At 40.9% G+C, this 23,130-nt stretch overlaps 1 protein-coding gene across 8 annotated transcripts in view; it reads left to right on the top strand.

The window, feature by feature from the left end:
- Positions 1-23,130, top strand: part of limch1a (LIM and calponin homology domains 1a) — a 341,909-nt gene that overhangs the window by 221,127 nt on the left and 97,652 nt on the right. For all 8 annotated transcript variants that reach the window (XM_055637033.1, XM_055637023.1, XM_055637013.1 and 5 more), the window contains exons 5-7: positions 8,155-8,185; positions 14,464-14,574; positions 16,458-16,653. In XM_055637033.1, the coding sequence (XP_055493008.1) occupies positions 8,155-8,185; positions 14,464-14,574; positions 16,458-16,653 (338 nt within the window). The remainder of the gene's footprint in view (positions 1-8,154; positions 8,186-14,463; positions 14,575-16,457; positions 16,654-23,130) is intronic.

Raw genomic sequence — 23,130 nt, 5'->3', positions numbered from 1 at the left:
TTAGTCATCGAAGGACACTGCATAGAAACAGGTTCTCTCAGCCCAAGTTATCCATACTCATAGAATCCTATCTACATTCATCCCATTTTTTTCTCATTTGGCCCATACTGTATACTTGTGTGCCTTTCCTATCCAAGTACCTGGTAAATGTTGCCATTTTCCTGTCTCCGCTACCTTTTCTGCCTGCTCATTTCAGATATTCATCGCTCTCTGCATGAAAAACGTATCTCTAAGATCACCATTAAATTCCCCTCACCTTAAACCTGCGCCCTCCAATTCTTGACTTCCTGTCCTGAGAAAATAAATCTGACTATCTATCCTACTTATGCCGCTCCTAATTTAATACATTTAAAATATTGGAATTTAACTCTGAAAACCTTGAGGTGTTGCTCTTTGGTATGTCCAACCAGGGCAAGACTTAGATGGTAAATAGTAATGCCCTGGAGAGTGTTGAAGAACAGAGAGATCTAGGAGTACAGGTGCATAGTTCCCTGAAAGTGCAAGTCAGGTGGAAAATGTGATGAGGAAGGCAATTGGCATGCTTGCCCTCATTGGGTATGGTATTGAGTGCAACAGTTGGAACATCGTGATACTGTTGTCCAAGTTGTTGGTAAGACTTGTAGTACTGGGAGAGGTTCTGGTCATCCAGTCATGGTGAGGATTCCATTACATTGGATCTGGCGCAGGATGTTACTGGGACTTTCAGACTTGAGTTACAGCCAGAGGTTGCATAGGCTGGGACTTATTTATTTGAAATGTAGGATGCTCAGAATGGCCTTATTGAAGTATACAAAATTATGAGGGGTGTGGATAAAGTGAACACTCAGTCATTTTCCCATGGTAGAGAACTCTAAAACTAGAGGACATAGGCTCAAGGTAAGGGGAGTGAAATTTAAGAGGGACATCTTCTGCAATTCACTAATCATACTTCTACATTACATCCAAGTAATTTATGTATATTACAAACAACAAAAGCCTCCGCAGCAATCCCTACTACACAACACATGTTACAGATGTCCATTAAAAAAAACCAACCAAACTTGTGTTTGCTATCCATCAAGAGCCAGTTAATCACAGCAGAGGTAGTGCGAGAGCACTGCAATTGCTTCAGTGCTATTAGATGAAACAGGGAAAACTATCAACCTTTGTCCCATTTTATGTCAACCTCAGAGAGTGAAAAGATATTAGTACCTGTAACATAGGGAAACAAATAGGAGCAGGATAGGGCCAATTAGCCCTTAACCTGCTCCACCATCCAACTTCATAATGCCTGAACACTTTTATCAATATCAAATTTCCACACTCTTCCCAAACACTTTGATGCATTTGTGTCTAAAAAATTACCGACATATTTATAGTCAGTGACTTGGCCAACAACATCTTGTGCAGTCCAAAAATCTATAGGCTTGCCACTCTCTGTCTGTAGATTTCTCCTCATCTCAGTCCTAAATGTTTTGTCCTGTTAAATTACAATTAAAATACAAAATGTTTGTGCTATAACTCATGGATAAATATTCAACTATGAAAACCAAGCCCAAAGCCAAAGTATTATCTAACTAAATGCACCAATAAATGACTCCATATGCAAAAAACAAAAACAAAACAACTACCAACATATTAATTAGATCTTAAAAAAAAACCCTAATCCTGTAGATACAAGTATATCATTAGAGTTATCAAGAGGACACCTCTCTTCATTGGTGTTCTGTTGAGTTTGGCCCACGACACCTCAGGAAGGCACAACAGTTGGTTTCTGGCATCCCAGAATAACACCCCCCCCCCCCCCCCCCCTCCCCTTCTCCGTATCCATCACCACCAAGGGAAACAAACAGCTGAAGGAAACATGTCAGAATTTTGCACATTTCATTCAGGTTGCCTCTCATTCATCTAAACATGAGGGAATAAAACCCCAGTTGATCTGTCTCTCCACATATTGCTGTTATCCCGGGATCAATCTGGTGAGCCTTCATAGCATTACCTCAATGTCCAGCACATCCTTCCTTGGGAAGGAGGCCTAAACTCCAAGCAAACTGTCTACTTGACTGTGTTACTTCCACAATATGCCAATACACATATGAAGATTATTTCCTCCAATCTGAGAAGGTTCCCCTCTTCGAGTATAGATAAGGCTCACACCAGAGTCTCTTCTATATCCCGTAGCTCCGCTCCCAATCCCCATCCCCCCCGCTCATAACAAGGACAGAATCCCCCTTGTCCTCACCTCCCACCCGACCAGCCGCCACATACACCAGATAATCCTCTGACATTTTCGCCACCTCCAACGGGATCCCACCACTGGCCACATCTTCCCATCTCCTCCCATTTTGGCTTTCCGCAGAGACCACTCCCTCCGCAACTCCCTGGTCAATTCGTCCCTTCCCATCCAAACCACCCTCTCCCCTGGTACTTTCCCTTGCAACCTCAGGAAATGCTACACTTGTCGCTTTACCTCCCCCCTCAACTCCATCCAAAGATCCAAGCAGTCTTTCCAGGTGAGGCAGAGGTTCACCTGCACCTCTTCCAAGCTCATCTATTGCATCCACTGCTCTAGGTGTCAACTACTCTACATCGGTGAGACCAAGCGTAGGCTTGGCGATCGCTTCACCCATCACCTCCGCACAGTTCGCATTAACCAATCTGATCTCCCGGTGGCTCAGCACTTCAACTACCCCTCCCATTCCATATCCAACCTTTCTGTCCTGGGCCTCCTTCATGGCCAGAGTGAGTCCCACTGCAAATTGGAGAAGCAGCAACTAATATTTTGCTTGGGTAGTTTACGCCCCAGCGGTATGAACATTGACTTCTCCAATTTCAGGTAATCCTTGCTTTCTCCCCCCTTCCCCTCAAGAAGGATGTCGACCCGAAACATCATCTATTTCTTCACTCCATGGATGCTGCATCACCTGCCGAGTGTCTCCAGCATTATTGTCTACCTTCGATTTTTCCAGCATCTGCAATTCTTCCTTAAACATTTTGTAAAAGTGGGATAACATTAGCTACCATCCAATCCACAGGATGCAGACCATCAGGCCCTGGGGATTTATCAGCCTTCAGTCCCATCAGTCTACCCAACACCATTTCCTGCCTAATGTGGATTTCCTTCAGTTCCTCTGTCACCCCAGATCCCCTGGCCACTATTATATCAGGAAGATTGTTCATGTCCTCCTTAGTGAAGACGGATCCAAAGTACCTGTTCAACTCATCTGTCATTGCCTTGTACCCCATAATAAATTACCCATTTTCAGTCTTCAAGTGTCCAACTTTGGTCTTAACTATTTTTTTCCTCTTCACATACCTAAAGAAGCTTTCACTATCCTCCTTTATTTTCTTGGCTAGCTAACCTTCGTACCTCATCTTATGTCCCCGTATTGTCTTTTTAGTTATCTTCTGTTGCTCTTTAAACATTACCCAATCCTCTTGCTTCCCGCTCATCTTTGCTGCGTTGTACTTCTTCTCTTTTATTTTTATACTGTCCCTGACTTTCCTTGTCAGCCATGGTCGTCCCTTACTCCCCTTGGAATCTTTCTTCCTCTTTGGAATGAACGGATCCTGCACCTGCTATATTATTCCCAGAAATATCTTCCATTGTTGTTCCACTGTCATCCCTGGTAGTGTATCTTTCCAGTCAACTTTGGCCAGCTCCTCCCTCATGGCTCCATAGTCCCTTTTGTTCAACTGTAACACTGACATCTCCGATTTACCCTTCTCCATCTCAAATTGTAGATTAAAACTTACCATATTATGGTCACTACCTCCTAATGGCTCCTTTATCTCAAGTTCCCTTATCAAATCCGGTTCATTACATAACACTAAATCCAGAATTGCTTTCTCCCTGGTAGGCTCCAATACAAACTGCTCTAAGAATTCATCGCAAGAAGCACTCCACAAACTCCCTTTCTTGGAGTCCAGTACCAACCTGATTTTCACAATATATCTGCATGTTGAAATCTCCCATAACAACCACAGCATTACCTTTATGACATGCCAATTTTAACGTTGCCTATCTCCTTCGCTCCATGGATGTTGCTGCACCCGTTGACTTTCTTCAGTATTTTTGTGTACTTGCCAATTTTAACTCTTGATTCAATTTGCACCCTATATCCAGGCTACTGTTTGGGGGCCTGTAGGTAAGTCCCATTAGGGTATTTTTACCCATACAATTCCTTAGTTCTATCCATACTGACTCCACATCTCCTGTTTCAATGTCACCCCTTGCAAGGGACTGAATTTCATTCCTCACCAACCGAGCTACCCCACCCCCTCTGTCCACCTGTCTGTCACTTCCAAACAAAATTCTGGTTGGATTATTCAGCGTATTATCAACCTCAGTGAAACCAAGTGCAGACTTGGCGATCACTTCGCACAGCACCTCTACTCAGTTCGCAATAACCAACCTGATCTCCCAGTGGCTCAGCACTTCAACCCCTTCCGAATCCGACCTTTCTGTCCTGAGCCTCCTCCATGGCCAGAGTGAGGCCCACAGCAAATTGGAGGAGGAGCACCTCATATTTTGCTTGGGTAGTTTACACCCCAGCAGTATGAACATTGGCTTATCCAATTTCAGGTAGTCCTTGCTTTCTCCCTCCTTCCCCTCCCATTCCCAGCTCTCCCACAGCCTACTATCTCCGCCATTTTCTTTCTTTTTCCCGACCCCTTCCCGACATCAGTCTGAAGAAGGGTCTCGGCCCGAAACGTCGCCTATTCCTTTGCTCCATAGATGCTGCCTCACCCGCTGATTTTTTTCCAGCCTTCCCTGTCGGCTTTCCGCAGAGCTCTCCCTCCGTAACTCCCTGGTCAATTTGTCCCTTCCCATCCAAACCACCCCTTCTCCTGGCACTTTCCCTTGCAACCGCAGGAAATGCTACACTTGTCGCTTTACCTCCCCACTTGATTCCATTCAAGGACCCAAGCCATTTTTCCAGGTGCGGCAGAGGTTCTCCTGCACCTCCTCCAACCTCATCTATTGCATCCACTGCTCTAGGTGTCAACTGCTCTACATCGGTGAGACCAACCTAATTTCCCTGTGGCTCAGCATTTTAACTCCTCCTCCCATTCCAAATCCGACCTTTCTTTCTTGGGCCTCCTCCATGGCCAGAGTGAGGCCCATTGTAAATTGGAGGAGCAGCACCTCATATTTTGCTTGGACAGTTTACACCCCAGCGGTATGAAAATTGACTTCTCCAATTTCAGTTAGTCCCTGCTTTCTCCTCTGCTTCCCAGCTCTCCCTCAGCCCACTGTCTCTGCATCTTCCTTTCTTCTTCCCACCCCCCGCACCCTCACATCAGTCTGAAGAAGGGTCTCGACCCGAAACGTCGCCTATTTCCTTTGCTCCATAGATGCTGCCTCACCCGCTGAGTTTCTCCATCATTTTTGTCTGCCCATTCACACAAGTTCTGTTATCCCACTTTCCTCACCCACTCCCTACACATTAGGGGCAATTTTACAGACAAGTTAACCTACAAAGCCAATGCATCTTTGGGATGTGGGAGGAAACCCACACGCTTGCAGGGAGAATGTGCAAATTCAACACAGACAGTGCCCGAGGACAGGATCGAACACAGATCTCTGGCGTGTGAGGCAGCAAGTCTACCAGCTGTGCCACTATATTTTATTTTCCAACACACAAAAAATTATACGTCGATAACTTTGGTTACTAAAAAAAAGAAACTATCCATTTTCAGTCTTAAATCTCTAAGTGACGTCATGTCCCCCTTTACAGCTACTGTATGTTTTAATTCAGTTCAAGACTATGGGGCAGTACATTGGCCATAAAGTTGCTGCCTAAAATTGCCAGAGACCCTGGAATTGGTCCTGAATATGGCTGCTGTCTGTATGGAGTTTTCTCCTTTTCCTTTTGATCGCATGGGTTTTCTCTGGGTGCTCTTTCCTTCCACATTCCAAAGGTGTGCAGGAACCTTTGTCAGACCCAACCCAAAACGTAATATTTTCCTTTTGTCCAGAGATTCTGTCTGACCTGTTGAGTTACTCCAGCTTTTTGTGTCTATCTTCAATTTAAACCAGCATCTGCAGTTCCTTCCTACATGCACGATACTTTACGATAGAACTTTATTAATCCCAGGAGGGAAATTGTATGTGTGTGTGGGTATAGTTATATATTCATATATAATGCACTGTTTTGTTTTCTCGTTTATAACATTGTTTACAGAGTACTATGTTTACATATTCTGTTGTGCTGCTGCAAGTAAGGATTTCATTGTTCTGACTGGGACGTGAGAGAATAAATCACTCTTGATTCTAGACTTACGTCGCTAATGTGTGGGATAGAACTAGGGTACGGTTGATCGGTGGTCGGCGTGGACTTGGTGGGCCGAAGGGCCTGTTTCCACGCTGTATCTTTAAATTAAATTAAAAACACTAAAACCAGAGGAAATCTAAAGAAGGGCCTCTACCCGAAACGTCACCCAATTTCTTCTATCCAGAGATGTTGACTGCTCCATGGAGTTCCCCCGCACAATTAAAGCATGAAATAGTCTTCACCCTACTATAGGTACCCAACCAGACACAATTAAATTTAAGGTAGCTCTTTTTTTCCCCAAGAACCCTTTTTTGTTTAACTCCAAGTCAAGAGACAAGAGAGTTTTATTGTCATGTGTCCCAGGTAGGACAATGAAATTCTTGCTTGCTGCAGCACAACAGAATATGTAATACAGATAAATTGCAATAGGCTGTTATTTTTCAGAGTTTGGAGATTGGTGGTGGTGGGTCCACTACTGTTTAAATTCCACTTGGAATATTTTTGGAGGACCAGGAAACCAAGAAGCAAGAGTTACTCCAGGCAGTTACTCCAGCTCCAGCGAGTGATTCTGCGTTGGTTTTCAGCGGTCGCGGCGAGGCGGAGACCGGACAGCAATGGCGGCCAGATCTCCCACAATGCAAAGAGAGGGAGAAAGTGGCTGACGCCAATCTTTAGCAGGGCGGCACGTGCGAACAACCACGGCCGATGATGCGCTGGCCAAAGATCCTCGCTATAGGATCTTTGGTGCTGGCTGTGGTTGTGCGCATATGGAGGGGGAAGATGGAAGGCCGTGGCAGTGCGCATGTCTAAGGCGGCCTGCTGTGCCGGTGGATGAGAAGAGAGTGGAGACCCGGTGGCCTGGACACCGATATGGATGGCGGGCGGAGACGGAGAGAGAGAGAGGGGGCCCGCTCAGAATTAAACAATAGGTGTCCCGGGCGCTTGCCAAGCCGGGCAAAATGGCACGGCTTTTAGGTTGCCCGGCGGGACTGTTGGTTGCCATTGGCAACCGGGCAACTGCTGATTTCGAGCCCTGTAGACAGACCTAAAATATATACATAAAATGTTTACAGTGCCCCATCAGAGGGGCTCAAAAACGCTTGGGAGTAGAAATAGGTTTTGAGTCGTGACTTAAAGAAGTCGATGGTGGGGGCTGTTCTGATGATGTGAGGGATGCTATTCCACAATTTAGGTGCTGCAACCACAAAAGTGCGGTCACCCCGATCTTAAACCTAGACCGCGGGATCGTCAGTAGCCCCAAGTTGGCCGACCTGAGGGACCTGGAGGTAGAATGGTTGGTTAGAAGATTTTTGATATGTGGGGGGGCAAGCCCGTTAAGGGCTTTGTAAACATTTTATTCCCCAAACTTTCCCATCAACTTCCCCCAGTTTCGATGACTCACCTACACGAGGGGCAATTTGCAATGGCTCAAGAGCATACGGACCGGAGTGTCCTTGGGATGTGGGTGAATACTTGAGGGAAACCCATGAGGAAAATTTGCATTTTCACACAAACAGCAAAGGAAGTCAAGATTGAACCTGGGATGCTGGAGCCATGAGGCAGCAACTCTATCAGCTGCGCTCCCTCATTAATGTATTCTATTCTCCCACATGTATTCCTTCAGCTTCTCTTGAAATTCATTGAATGAATTTGCCAAATGTGGTAGCAAGTTCGACAATCTAACTGCAGTCTTAGCAAACAGGTTTCTCCTGGATAAAGTACATTTAACACCAGAATACCAGCTGCAGCAGACAAGACAGTATCCCTGGGAACAGTTTGTACTTTTAACTCTGCATACTGTCTCTTAGTAAATGGAATATGAATATAGCTTCTGTGTTACATGCTGTTAAAATACTGCATGTATTAATTAATCTATTTACCCTTTTTATTATTTCAGAGTACCAGAGTGCAGCCGGAAAATGAAAAATGCAAGTATCTTTTAACACAGAATCTTCATGGATTTCTTGTATCAAAATAAAGGGAAAACTTAATTTATGACTATGTGCAACAAATCTATGCCCATGTGATTGCAAGCTATGTCATTGCTCTTCTGTATTCATCATACTATAATTGCAATATATATATTTAACATCTGGGAGGAAGGGCAAGATTGTATAAGGAGCCTATTTTGTTTCCACTTGACCTTATAATTATATCCCCATATTCTGCTCTTTCTCATCCAAGTGGAAGTACTTTCACTATACCAATGTTATCCAGTCCCCCCAAAAAAATAGAAATCTCCATCTGGTCATTCCACAGTTTTTAAGCTTAATGATCCCCAACCTTTTCAAGATTTCTTGAATTATACATTCTCTCAGTTCTAGTGTTGTTATCAACACTTCTAAAATGTTGATTTCCACTGTACCATTTCCTTTCCCACTGTACCATTTATACCCAAATTATACCTTATAATAGCCCCTTATTCTGCTCTTTTTCATCCAAGTAGAAGTACTTTCATGATGCCAATGTTATCCAGTGGTAATTTTTTTAACCAGTTTTGGGGCTGGATAACATTGATATAGATTCATCACAATCCAATTGTGGTTCTGAATTTAACATTAGTTATTTTATTCTGTGGTTCCTATAAATTGATCCATGTCTTGTTTGTTTTGGTTCTGATGCACTTTTAGTGATTTTCATTTCGGAAATCTATAATAACGAGTATGATTTAAGATATTTTAAATAATGATAAAGATGGAAAAGAGTTACTATGAGCTTATTAAAGGGAAATTATGTTTGTCTGATCTACTGGAGCTCTTTGAAGATGTGCCCGGTGGATTAGATGGGGGACAACGAGTGGACGATATATTTGGATTTTGAAAATGCTTTTGACAGGGTCATATTGGGAACTTGGTGAACAGGGTTAATCAAGAAGATTGGACTGAGCTGATTTAAAGGTAGCAAGAAAAGAGTAGGAATAAACAAAGCTTTCTCAGCGTGCTAGGCGGGTTCATGGGATTCCACAGCTATCAGGGCTTGAGTCTCCTGTTCACACTTTATGTCAATGATCACCATAAGGAGGGATGTGAAATTGGAAAAACTTATGCACTAAACATAGAAAAGTCATTCTGTCCCCATGGCCTGATTTTAAAGGAATGAGCTGTAGAATTACTAGAGCCATTGGTTGAAATTTTTCAAGACACATTAAGTTCAGGATGGTTCCAGTGGATTGGAAACTGTAAATGTGACTGCGTGTTTCAAGAAGGGATGAAGACAAAATATAAACAAATTTAAGTCTGTTAGATTAAGATCATGCTGGAGTCTATAACCAAGAAAACAATACTGCCATTTAGAGATGTGTAATGGAATCAAAATGATTTTATGAAAGGTTAATCATGTTTGACAAATTTGTTAGAGTTTTTTGAAAATATAACAAGCCTGTAAAGCTGCAGCAAGTAAGAGTTTCATTATTCCTTTGCTGGTACATAAGACAATTAAACAATCTTGACTCTTGAGGCATAGTCAACAGAGGAGAACATCTTTTTGTAGTACATTTAGATTTTCAGAAGGCATTTGAAAGGTGTCACATAAAAGGCTAGTGCACAAGACAAGAGCTTGTGGTATTCGGAAAGGTTTGTGAGCATCGATTGAACTGATTATTGCATAGAAAACTGAGAGTTAGTGGGAAAATGTGAAGTGATATGTTTTGTTAAGAGAGGTCTAAAGGTAGACTATTATGTAAATGGAATAAGTTTGGATGAGTGAAATACAGAGGGAGTTATGACAGGTGAAGCAAGTGGTTAGGAAAGCAAATTAGGTTTCAGGGTCAGTTTATTGGTACAGTGTAATTTGAGTTATAGAGGCAGAAAGAGCTACTACGTAGAAATGGGCTCTTCGGTCAATCGATTTATAGTAATAGGGTTGGAGTTTGGAAATAAAGGTAGTATCAATACAATTATACAGAGAGCTAAATTCCAGAGCTGTGAAAATGACTACATTTGACATCAATACTGTAATTGATATGCTGTGGGATTAATTGTTACTGGGTCCAAATTTCAGAACTGCCTGTTAGCACTGTGGGAGTACCTACACCAATTTGTATAGCCACTCTGTAGGTCCACTAACTTGGTTGCAGTATATTAATCTTATCCTCTAAATTGGTGAGTTTTGAAGAACTAACTAAGAAGGTTGATGACGGCAGGGCTGTAGATGTAGTCTATATGGACTTCAGCATGGCATTTGATTAGGTTGCACGAGGTAGGCTGCTCTTAATGGTTAGATCACATGGAATCCAGGGAGGGCTAGCTAACTGGATACAGAATTGGCTTCATAGTAGGAAGCAGAGAATGGTGGTGGAAACTTGTGTTTTGGATTAGAGGCCTGTGACTAGTGGTGTTCCTCGGGGACTCTTGCCGCTTGTCATTGATATCAATAATTTGGATGAGAATGTATAAGGAATGATTAGTAAATTTGCAGATGATACTAAAATAGGTGTTAGCATAGATAATGAAAATGATTATCAAGATTTACAGTGCATTCAGAAAGTATGCAAACCCTTCCACATTTTTTTACGTTACAGCCTTATTCTAAAATGGATTAAATTCATTTTTTTTTATCGTCAATCTACACACAATACCCCATAATTTAAAAGTGAAAACAGGTGTTTAGAAATTTTTGCAAATTAATTAAAAATAAATAACTAAAATATCACATTTACATAAGTATTCAGACCCTTTACTCAGTACTTTGTTGAGGCACCTTTGGCAGCGATTACAGCCTCAAGTCTTCTTGGGTATGACGCTACAAGCTTGGCACACCTGTACTTGGATAATTTCTCCCATTCTTCTCTGCAAATCCTCTCAAGCTGTCAGGTTGGATGGGGAACATCGATGCACAGCTATTTTCAGGTCCCTTCAGAGTTATTCGATCGGGTTCAAGTCCGGGCTCTGGCTGGGCCACTCAAGGACATTCACAGACTTGTCACAAAGCCACTCCTGCATTGTCTTGGCTGTGTGCTTAGGGTCATTGTCCTGTTGGAAGGTGAACCTCTGCCCCAGTTTGAGGTCCTGAATGCTATGGAGCAAGTTTTCATCAAGGATCTCTCTGTACTTTGCTCCGTTCATCTTTCCCTCGGTCCTGGATCGTCTCCCAGTTTGTACCGCTGAAATACATCTGCACAGCATGATGCTGCCACCACCATGCTTCACCGTAGGTATGGTATTGGCCAGGTGATGAGCGTTGCCTGGTGTCCTCCAGACGTGAGACCTGGCATTCAGGCCAAAGAGTTCAATCTTGGTTTCATCAGACCAGAGAATCTTGTTTCTCATGCCTTTCGGCAAACTCCAAGCGGGCTATCATGTGCTTTTTACTGAGGAGTGGCTTCCGTCTGGCCACTCTACCATAAAGGCCTGATTGGTGCAGTGCTGCAGATATAGTTGTCCTTCTGAAAGTTTCTCCCATTTCCACAGAGGAACTTTGGAGCTCTGTCAGAGTGACCATCGGGTTCTTGGTCACCTCTCTGACCAAGGTCCTTCTCCCCCGATTGCACAGTTTGGCTGGGCAGTCAGCTCTATGAAGAGTTCTGGTGGTTTCAAAGTTCTTCCATTTAAGAATGACGGAGGCCACTGTGCTCATTGGGACCTGCAATGCTGCAGAAATTGTTTTATACCCTTCCCCAGATCTGTGTCTCGACACAATCTTGTTTCAGAGGTCTACGGACAATTCCTTCATCTTCATGGCTTAGATTTTGCTCTGACATGCGCTGTCAACTGTGGGACAGGTGTGTGTGTTTCCAAATCATATCCATCAATTTAATTTACCACCAGTGGACTCCAATCAGGTTGCAGAAACATCTCAAGGATAATCAATGGGAACAGGATGAACTGAAGCTCAATGTTGAATGTCATAGCAAAGGGTCTGAATACTTATGTAAATGTCATATTTCAGTTATTTATTTTTAATTACTTTGCAAAAATTTCTAAACACCTGTTTTCGCTTTTTTAATGTGAGGTATTGTGTGCAGATTGATGATTAAAAAAATGAATTTAATCCATTCTGAATACTATCTGAATGCATTGTATAGGATCTTGCTCAGCTGGGCAAGTGGGCTGCAGAATAGGAAATGGAGTTTAATTCAGATAAGTGTGAAGACCTACAAATTCCTACAAAGTCAAATCAGGGAGGGACCTTCACAGTGAAAGGCAGACCCTAGGTGTGTTGTTGAGCAGAGGGACCTAAGAGTGCATAGTTCACTGAAGGTGGTGTCATAGGTAGATAGAGGGGTGAAGTAGCCTTTTGGCATGCTGGCCTTTATCAGTTAGGGAATTATGTATAGAAGTTGGGATGTTGTTACAGTTGTACAAGGCTTTGGTGAGGTCGCACTTGGAGTATTGTGTTAAGTTTTGGTCACACTGCTTTAGGGGAATTTGAGGTGATTGGTATATGGAACGAGCTGCCATATAGTTGAGGCAAGTACAATGATAACATTTAACACATTTGGAGAGATACATAGATGGGAAAGGTTTAGAGGGATAGTGGGCAAATGTGTCTAGCTCAGATGGGGCATTTTTATCATCATGGATGTGTTGTGCCAAAGGGTCTGTTTCCATGATGCAGGACTATAACACTAATTATGTACCAGATTTCTAAGTCCAAATAGTTTATGTAAATAGTGAAGAACAATGCCCCCCCTATCCTCCACTGAGCCTTGAGGAGCATTGTATTCCAAACAGTCACAATAACCTTTTGGCCTTCATCAGTTAGGGAATTAGGGAATGGAGTGGAGAAATTGGGACATTATGTAACTATTGTACAAGTGTCCTTTGATGCCACGCATGGAATATTGTCGGTCAGTTTTGGTCACCCTGTTACAGGAAAAGTGCCATTAAGCTGAAAAGAATGCAGAGAAGATTGAAGAGGATGTTGCCAGGACTTGAAGGTCTAAGCTAAAGGGGAAGATTGGGCAAGCCAGGAGTTTATTCCTTGGAGTACAGGAGTGATATTGTAGAGGCGTATAAATCATGAGGGGAAACAGAGAGGGTGAATGCACAGAATATTTTTCCCTGGATAGGGGAATCAAGAACCAGATTGCACAGGTTTAAAGTGAGAGAAGAAAGATTTACAATAAACCTGGCGGGCTGCTTTTTCACACATGGGGAGGTGTGTATATGGAACGAGCTGCGGTAAGTAAAATAACAAAATTTAAAAGACATTTGAACATGGATAGGAAAGGTGTAAAGAGATTAGTTCAGTTCAATTTAGTTTATTGTCATGTGTCATGCATAGTGAAAAGCTTTTTGTTGCGTGCTAACCTGTCAGTAGAAAAACAATACATAGTTACAATCAATCCATTTACAGTGAATCGCTACATATTGAGGGAATGAAGTTTAGTGCAAGATATGGGCCAAACATGGACAAATGGGGCTAGCTTAGATGGGGTATCAGGGATGTGTTGGGCCAAAGGGCTGGTTTCTGTGCTGTATGATTCTGAATCCATCAAAGGTTAGGTTATAGATTTTGTATTTTTATGTTTAGTTTTTAATATATGCATGAGGGTGAAATTTAATGGATGAGCAGTATGGCACAATCTCCCTGATAATGAAGATATTTTGCTACCTTGAGCTGCACTTAGTCACTATGTTTCCTGCATCATGGGTATTAGTAGATTAGATTTAGTTGGTAGTGTTTAATCCCTTCCTAAATAGTGGGAAAATGGGATTATTGGCTGTTTAATGTTCCTTTATTTTATTTTCAACCTCTGTTTCCTCATCCATTTTGCTGTTAAGGTTTGCAAACCTGGCAATAATTGAAGTGAACCCAAATAATGAAGAGGGAACCTAGTAGAAAATGATTTCCCTCTCCCCATCTCCTCACTCCAACCTACAATGAAGAACACACTGCAAATGGTCACTTGGCAACTTACCACTCACTCGGGCTTGCAGAAAAGTTTTGTGGTTTAAACAAAATATTTGGAATTTTGCTTCATCTTTTTCAAAACATTTTATCTCCGTGCTATTGTACAGTCTGATTCTCTTCAAGACAATGAGCAAGTAGGTAGACCTGTGAATATGTGTATCAAGGGTAGGTCTGCCCAATATACAGTGACCTGCAAATTGATAGGATTTGTTTCACCTTAGATATTGCATTGTTGATTGCTTGACAATATTTAAAAAATTGCTACAAATTGGCTAATTTTAGTGTGGCCGTGGCATTGATGGGCTATTGGAAACTGGGTATCAGAAGTTGTCGTGATAATTTCTACACACAGGTCTTGATCACAATTTACTGGCTTGGAAAAGCAGCAAATAGCTGTACGTCGTACAGTGGACCAACACTGAACCTAAAAGAATTTGAAGGATTGTTGGCTCAGATTCAAAAGGTAGTACATTTCAATTTTAGTGTTATCATGTGCGTGTATGTTTGCATGTATGCACCCTTCAGGCTGTGATCCTATTGCAAAACATTGCTATCAATCATGTTCAGAGTTACTTGATTTACCTAAAATTTTTGCCCATTTTCCCATCTTCGGAAAAAATATTAAAATACAATGAGAAACGTCCAGATGAGACCCTCAATCTTTTGACTGGTTTCGTAAGTGGAGGGAGAAAAATAATGTTGTGTGATATTGAATAGATGTTCAGTGCATTCGTTTCAAATTCAATGATATCAGAAGTTATCAAGGCTTAAAACAACAGGTTTTGTTTGCAGTAAACCATTTTGCAAACTAGAGAGCAACAGAAAAAATGTAAAAAGCAAGACTGTTGAACCATGTGATGTGACCACTGAAGAGAACAAGAACTCCATTGTGTTTCATTCATGTGCTCCTTCTGAATTTCATGTTAATCTGGCACCAATTATAAATATTCTGGTTGAGATACCAAATCCTACATTCATTTCAGACATTGACAAAGGAATTTCATCCAAATATTTTGGGTGTCCATATAATAATATCAGAGCGCATTTCCAGGCTAACTTTGAGCCTGGATGTGAAATTCTCCCTCTACTAATACATTTTAGCAGCAGAGTTTTCACTTTTCTTTGTTTACATGGTCGAGAATTGGTGGAGAAAAAAAAAGGGTGTTCCACTCCCAACACTGAGTAGTAAATTTGGAAACATTTATTCTATTATAATGTCTGTTTCTTATAATGTGGAAGTAAGTGAGTTATTTAAAATATTAAAATTCTATCCTTTCAAAATACTTACAATGTTTCTTAACATTTTTAATTTTTAATTCAAAACTAACCAACTCAAGAGATAGAGGACAACTTATATAATATGAAAAGAGCTAAATTGTTAAACCATGTGCTACAACCACATAGTGAACAAGAACACCACTGTATTTCATTCACGTCTTGCTTCTGAATTTCTGGTTAACTCTGAACCAATTATAAATATATTGTGTGAGATATCAGACACTGCTTTTATTTCAGGCATGGAAAATGTCATGATTAAATTGTCACAAGTAATCCAAAATCATTGAAAGACTTGTAAAATGAAACCAAGAAACCTTTCGAGCATGTGCTTGCTGATCTATCCTTTTTCTGTACCAATTAATGTTAAAGCAATCTTTAATCCAGACAAGGGATTTATTATACCACTGGAGTAAGCATAGCATGGGATGGCTTCCATTGACCTTTTCTTGGGCTAGAGTTTCGATGTTTAGTACGGGCTCCTTGCCTTGGAAAGAATTTATAATCAAGGGCTGTGAAAGGCATTGATTGTTTTCAATGCTCCAACCATGTGTGTCAGATGCAAGTGCGCTCATATCCTTCAAAGCCAATAGCTGGCAAGCAGCAAAGCACTGGAATGATTTTTTTTTTTAAAGGAGCAGCTTTTGCATATTTTCATTCCTGATTGCTTCTGAAAGCTATTCATCCTTAATCCGGGAATTTCATTTATCAAGCACTGGGAAAGTTCCCTTACATTGAAATCCACAGGTTGTCACTTTGCTCCTGCAGTGGCCACTGGCAGGGTGCTTGTGTGTGGATAATGGACAAAATCTGATCATTGCCGTTTGGAGAACATTTTGAAAATGAGGGAATATATTATTAGGAGAGAATCGAAGCTGGAAAATACATAACCTCATCAAATGCAGTCATCGTAGTTTCTTACAACCATATGTCTGGATATTAATATGCAAATGAAAGACTTTAACTGAGTCGTTGGTTTTGTTGTCTTTAACCCTTGAAGACTGGGGTAAGTGGCTGTTTAAGCATTTGGACATATGTTAATAATTTATTTCCTACTCTCCCCATCACCAGGAGATGGAGGACACAGAGAGTCCAAAGAGAAGTGTTCGTGACAGTGGCTACATTGACAGCTGGGACTCGGAGCGCAGTGACTCCCTGTCACCTCCCAGACATGCCAGGGATGATTCCTTTGATAGTCTGGAATCATTTGGGTCACGGTCACAACAGACTCCATCCCCTGATGTGATATTTAGAGGAAGTAGTGATGGTATGTACCAACTGAGTACCAAGAGCACTTTGCTGCGAGGCTAATTAATTGTTACATGTCAAAACACAAAGTGCTGGAGTAACTCAGTGGATCAGGCAGCATCTGTGGAGGGAAAGGACAGGCGATGTTTCGGGTCTGAAAAATGGTCGTAATCCAAAACACTGCTGATCTATTCCCCCCACAGATGCTGTTGGCCCCACTGAGTTGCTTTAGCATTTGTCTTTTGATCAAGGTTCCAGCATCTGCAGATCCTTGCATCTCCAATTGTTATATGTCTATGGTTATTGACAACTGTCCGTGAACAGCACTATCTTTTCAAGATCCACGAGGCTACATTGGGCTATGGTGCAGTCACAATGATTGAAATGCTGAGTTTGGTTCTAGGCTCCCATATCAGTCATTGGCAGGGATGATAGAGGCTGCATTTATGCAAAGAAATCTACTTGGTGGCATCTGAAAGCTCCTTAATTGATGTGTAGAAACAAGGAATGGCAGATGCTGGTTTACACAAAGGGACACAAAGTGCTGGAATAACTCAGCGGATCAGGCAGCATCTCATGTTCTCCAGAGCTCCTGAATTGATAGCCTGCCATGTCTGCTAAGATTAAAAAAATTAAACTTCAGAGTTATGGTTCAAAAAATAAAAAGGTTCAAAACTGGAATACAATGAGGCATTCTTCCAGAGGTGTTTTTCATACAGGTTTGTTAAACTGGATTTTGGGCATGTCGGCACATAATTTTCTCAAGAAACTTGTGTTGAACCAAACTTCTTTGCATTCATGTAACATGTGATAGAACAGACTGACTAATGTAATACAAATTTGAATGTAATTTTATAAAAGGTGACAAATGATAATAATCTGTCTAAAAGGCTCATGACAAAAATAAATGCTTAATTAAATTTCCTGCCTTTTACAATGTATTTTCTCAATTGTAATGTCTGTGGGCTTTATGAAAACTATTGATCCAATAAAAGTCAATGAATGAGAATAGAATACAGCCACTCTGGAAGTGCTAGTAAAACTGTTTAAGCTGAGATAGGATTACAAAGAGTGTTGCCTTACCTTGTGTAAATGAAGAAAATGTACACTTAAGATGATTAAGTTTGCAAAATGAAGCATAGCACTGCCTTTACCCTGGATAGTATTACCAAGCAAACTGTAAATGAGGAGATGGCAGAAGGTTTCATTTTCAGCTCCCAGAGAAAACTGACAATGAATGGAACAGTTGCTTTGAAAAGGTTGGCAGAGCTGGCAAAGTAGTGAAATATACCTGGGGGTGGAGTGGGGGGTAGATAACGGGACTTTTCACCAAGAATATTCCTTTTCACAGAAGTAGATAAATGAATGGGCCCCAATGATATGTGCACAAGGCATGATAAAGCGCAGTCTCAAAACAACATGTTCAAATCTTCTCCAGCTATAGCCAGAGTGTTAGAGGGATGGTGTTCTACTTAATGTATAACATTATTGAAAACGTGCTAAAGGAATAGTTGGAGTTATGGAGACCCAGGGAATCTGTGGGAATATGCTGGAATCTTGAGTAAAAAAAACAAAGTGATGGAGGAACTCAGCTAGGGGGTGTGGTTGCATTAATTGAAATTGGAGAATACATTGTTGGTGTAGAAATTATTCTGAGGGATAGTGTTAAGCATGATTGAGGACAGAAGGTATATATGTTAAGGGAAGATGGCGTTTGTAGGTCATGGCTGACAAACTAGATTGAATTTATTGGAGAGGTAACCGAGAGGGTGAGTGAAGATTTTGTTTTTAATTCATTCAGAGGATATGGATTACCCCAACAGGCTGACACTGAGTGCCCATCCTATTTCTATTGCTCACTTTATTAACTCTTTTCTAATTTTGTCCTGTTCTCTGATTTTGCATTCCTGATTAATCTATTAGTCATTCTTTGCTGTTTCTTTATATTCTGACCAAGTGAATGAGGAATCAATATTGAAATGCAAGGTGATACCAGATGAATGAAACGTATATTTGCAACACTGTTCACCATTAGAGTAATGTCAGGAACCAGGAGAGAAATAGGAGCTCAGCAAAATTACATTATCAGGGAAATGAAACTGCGTGAATTATTGGAGCTGTGGGCTGAGATGTTTCCTTGTCCAGATGGACTTCATCCAAAAGTCTTTTTTTAATGGTTAATTACATATTTGCTGTCGGCTTTAATTTCCTAAAATTCCCTAAATTCTTGTAAGATTCTATAAGATTGGGAAGTAATTCATGCAACTTGTCTATTCAAAAAAGGAGGGAAAGGTAAGACAAAAAAATCAAGAAACTACAAACCTGTTAGCTTAGCATCTGTTATAACTAAAATGTTGGAAGTTGTTATTCAAGATGTTATATTGAGGCACTTTGGAAAAAAACCAAGGAAATCAAAAATAGTCAGCATGGTTTTATGAAAGTTAGCCCATGTTTGACTAAGTTATTGAAGTTATCTGAAGTAGTAATGTGCTGTGATTAAAGGTGAATTAATGGTGTACCAAGATTTACAGAAGACATTTGAAACATAGAAACATAGGAAATAGGTGCAGGAGTAGGCCATATGGCCCTTAGAGCCAACACCGCCATTCAATATGATTATGGCTGATCATCCAAAATCAGTATCCCTTTCCTGCTTTATCCCCATATCCCTTGATTCCGTTACCCCTAAGAGCTAAATCTAACTCTCTCTTGAATACATCCAGTGAATTGGCCTCCACTGCTTCTGTGGCAGAGAATTCCACAGATTCACAACTTTCTGCGTGAGAAAGTTTTTCCTCATCTCAGTCCTAAATGGCCTACCCCTTATTCTTAAACTGTGACCCCTGGTACTGGACTTCCCCAACATTGGGAACATTTTTTCTCCATTTAGCCTGTCCAATCCCTTACGAATTTTATTTGTTTCTATTTTGTTGTGTACAAAATCATTAGATGAATAGATCTGCTAGATGCAAAGTCTCTTGCCCAGAGTAGGGAAATCGAGGACCAGAGGACATAGGTTCAAGGTGAGGTGGAAAAGATTTAATAGGAATCCGAGGGGTAACTTTTTTACACAGGGTGGTGCATGTATGGAACAAACTGCCAGAGGAGGTAGTTGAGGCCGGGACTATCGCATAGTTTACGAAACATTAAGACAGGTTTGGAGGGATATGAACTAAGTGCAAGCAAGGGGGACTAGTGTAGCTGGGTCATTGTTGGCTGGTATGGGCAAGTTGGGCCGAAGGGTCCGTTTCCACACTGTATGACTCATGACTCTATCACCCTCTCATTCTTCTAAATTCCAGTGAATATAAGACTATTCAATCCTTTCTTTCATCATATGTCAGTTCTGGCATCCCGGGAATATTTGAGAATGTTAATGGTTATTGTGGAATTTCATAGTGAAGGATGAAAGGTATTGGTCTGGGAAATATATTTGGCTGGGAAACAGAAAGTGGAGAGTAGGTGCTTAAACCTATGTAGGTTTTCAGCCCTATAAATGGGTCTTTTTACAGTTGCACGATGGGGCCTCATCTTTAGACAATTCATGTTGTTAATTTCTCTGGAGCCGGTGGCAGTGAACTCCCTTCTTGAAGCACTACAACTCTTCCGATGTAGGTACAGTTCTTCCATGGTGCCGTTACATATGAAGTTAATGTAGTGGTCTTGAAATAAACATGTAGTTTGTCAGGACATTTCAGAGGGCTATTAAGATTCAAATATAGTGATGCATGTTTGGAGTTACTCAGGCAGATAAGTAAGGAATGGCAGATTTATTTCCTTAAAGACATGAGTGAATCAGGTGGGTCTTTATTGACAATTTGATAGTCTCATGGTGAATGATAAAATATTTTTTAGTCCATAATTGCTTAATTAACTAAACTTATATTCACTGTTTGCCATAGTGCGATTCATACCCAATCTACTTCTTCAGATTATTTCTCAAAAAAATACCCCCTATCCTATCATAGCATATTTGATATAATATTTATGGATTTGGCAAAGATTATGGCAAACTCGTGTGAAGGAAATAGAAATACAATGCCCAACAGAAAGTGATTTTAGGTCTCAAATGCAGGAAGCAAAGGTCAACGATGGACCAGATATGTATATTGCCATTAAGAGTTTTGGCCAAAATTCTCCAGTCCCTAATGAAAAAACCCTTAGTATTCAGGATAAACATCAATGCGTTACATTTTAATGTTGGAATATAACTAAGAAGGATACAGATCGTCAAATGGAAGCCTCTGTGAGAAAGATGTAACTGTTGAAATTTTAATGGTGGGCTGCTCGAGCACGCAGAAAAATGGGAAGTAAAATTCAATCCACAAATGTCTGAAGGAAGGAAAACAAGTCCGGGGAATATGCAAAGGATAGTTTTATACTGATAAACTTAGAACAAAGGGACATTCGGATGTCTGCCTATAGAGCCTGCAGTTAGTTGGAGGCATTTAAGGGTATGTTTCACAATACACAAAACATTCTCAACTGAACATAGGATTACAACGAAAGGACTCAAAATAACTAAAAATGTTATTCATCAATGTTAAATAGAAAGTGTATAACCATGCAAATGTTTGATAGGTAAAAAAACATGGAGACAATATAAAAACTAGCAAAGAATGAGTAAAAGATTAATAAGATCAAAGTACAAGACAAAACAAGTAAGAAATGTAAGAAGATATTGTAAGTTTGTGTAGATATGTAAAAAAGAAAAATTAACAATGTGTGCATTAGTCTGATATAGTGTCTGGGAATTAATGTAAAATAACAGACTGCCAGACGAATTAAAACTGGAATGCATGTCACCACTACAGAGGATACAAATCGTTTATCCAAACGTTAGTTTACTGTCCAAAATTAACTGCAAATCTTGAATTGGGAGAGAAAATTTACAATTGCCAGGGAAGTGGCGCTGAGCATATTGTTGGAGTTGTGGATTGACAAGCCTCTGAGTCCTGATTGACAGTTATAGACGGTGTTAGATTTCCAGAATTTCCTAGAAGACTTGGTTAGGTTGGAAAATAATAAATGCAACCCTTTCAATCAAAAAAGGAGGGAGGTATAAAACAGGAAAGTACAGATCAGATAGCTTAATAGCTGCCATAGGGAAAATGTTCGCAGCTTTTATTAAATAATTATATGAGGAGATTTCCATCCTATCAAATATGATTCAACTAGTCTTGTGAAAGAGAAATTACAGTTGACCAATTTATTGAAGTTCGTGGAAGAGTCAATATGTGTTTGATAAAGGGGAAGTGATGAATATACTATACTTAGATATCCAGAAGGCATTTGATTAGTTGCTGCTTCAAGGTTGTCGCTGAAAATGAAAACTCATGGTGTTGAAGGCAAAAATTTAGTGTGAATTTGCTACATTTTCTGCCGCACAGAAGTAGCTTGGAAAGTAAGTTGTGAAGACAACGTAACAAAGGATAATAGGTTAAGTGAATGTGCAAAATCTGACAAGTGCAGGATGTGAGAAACTTATGAAGTTCTCCATTTTGCCAGGGAAAGTGAAAGGGAAGCCTATTCTCTAAATGGTGGGAAATCGCTAAGCACGGAGATATCTTAATGCCTGATTCAGAAAGAGCTGATATGCAGGTTCCGTAATTGATTGGGAAAGCTAACCAAATGTTACTGTTTATTCTTGGGGGATCAAATATAAGGGTAGATAGTTATCCAGCACAATATCAGGCTCTTTGGCCCAACTCATCCATGATGACCAAGATGCCCCATCTTAGCTAGTCCCATTTGCCCATAGTGATGAGCCCATATACCTCAAAACCTTTCCTACCTGTCCAAATGTCTTTTAAGTTCCAGAGCAACTTATTATCTAGAACCTTAGCAAAGGGCTTGCTGAAATCCATTTAGACAATGTGTATGGCCCTGCCTCATCAACCATTTTGGTTACTTCCTCAAAAACTCAATCAAATACGTGACACAATTGTCCATACGCAAAATCATGCTGACTATCCCTAATCAACCTTTATCATTTCAAATTAATGTCCATCTAATCCCTCTTCTGCTGCTTCTATCTCTCCAGATCCACAAGCAGGAATGTTCTGTCGTCTCTGCCTGCCCCTGCCCCACTGAAATCATCTCTACATACCTTGATTACATCCTTGTCCAGTCCCTTCCCAGTCTGATGAAAAGTATGGACCCAAAACGTCACCCTTCCGTGTTCTCCAAAGATGCTGCCTTACCCGTTCAGTTATTCCAGTACTTTTTGTGTCCTTTTGTGTAAACCAGCATCTGTAGTTTCATGTTCCACAGAACAGAGTTCCCCCGGTTCTCACCTTTCATCCCAGTGGCGGCTGCATTCAGCAGATCATCTTTTGCAACTCCCAACCACTCTAACAGGATCCTATCACCCACCACATATATCTAAACATCTTTTTTTGCTTTCCACAATGACCACTCTTTCCATGACACTCTGGTCCGCTCATCCCTTCCTACCAACTCCTCTGTGTCCTGCAACAGTCGAAGGTATTACACT

This window comes from Leucoraja erinacea, chromosome 1 (genome assembly GCF_028641065.1).
Source record: "Leucoraja erinacea ecotype New England chromosome 1, Leri_hhj_1, whole genome shotgun sequence".
Lineage (NCBI taxonomy): Eukaryota > Metazoa > Chordata > Chondrichthyes > Rajiformes > Rajidae > Leucoraja > Leucoraja erinaceus.
Note: the sequence above shows the minus strand (reverse complement) of the source record. Positions and strands in the feature narration are given on the sequence as shown.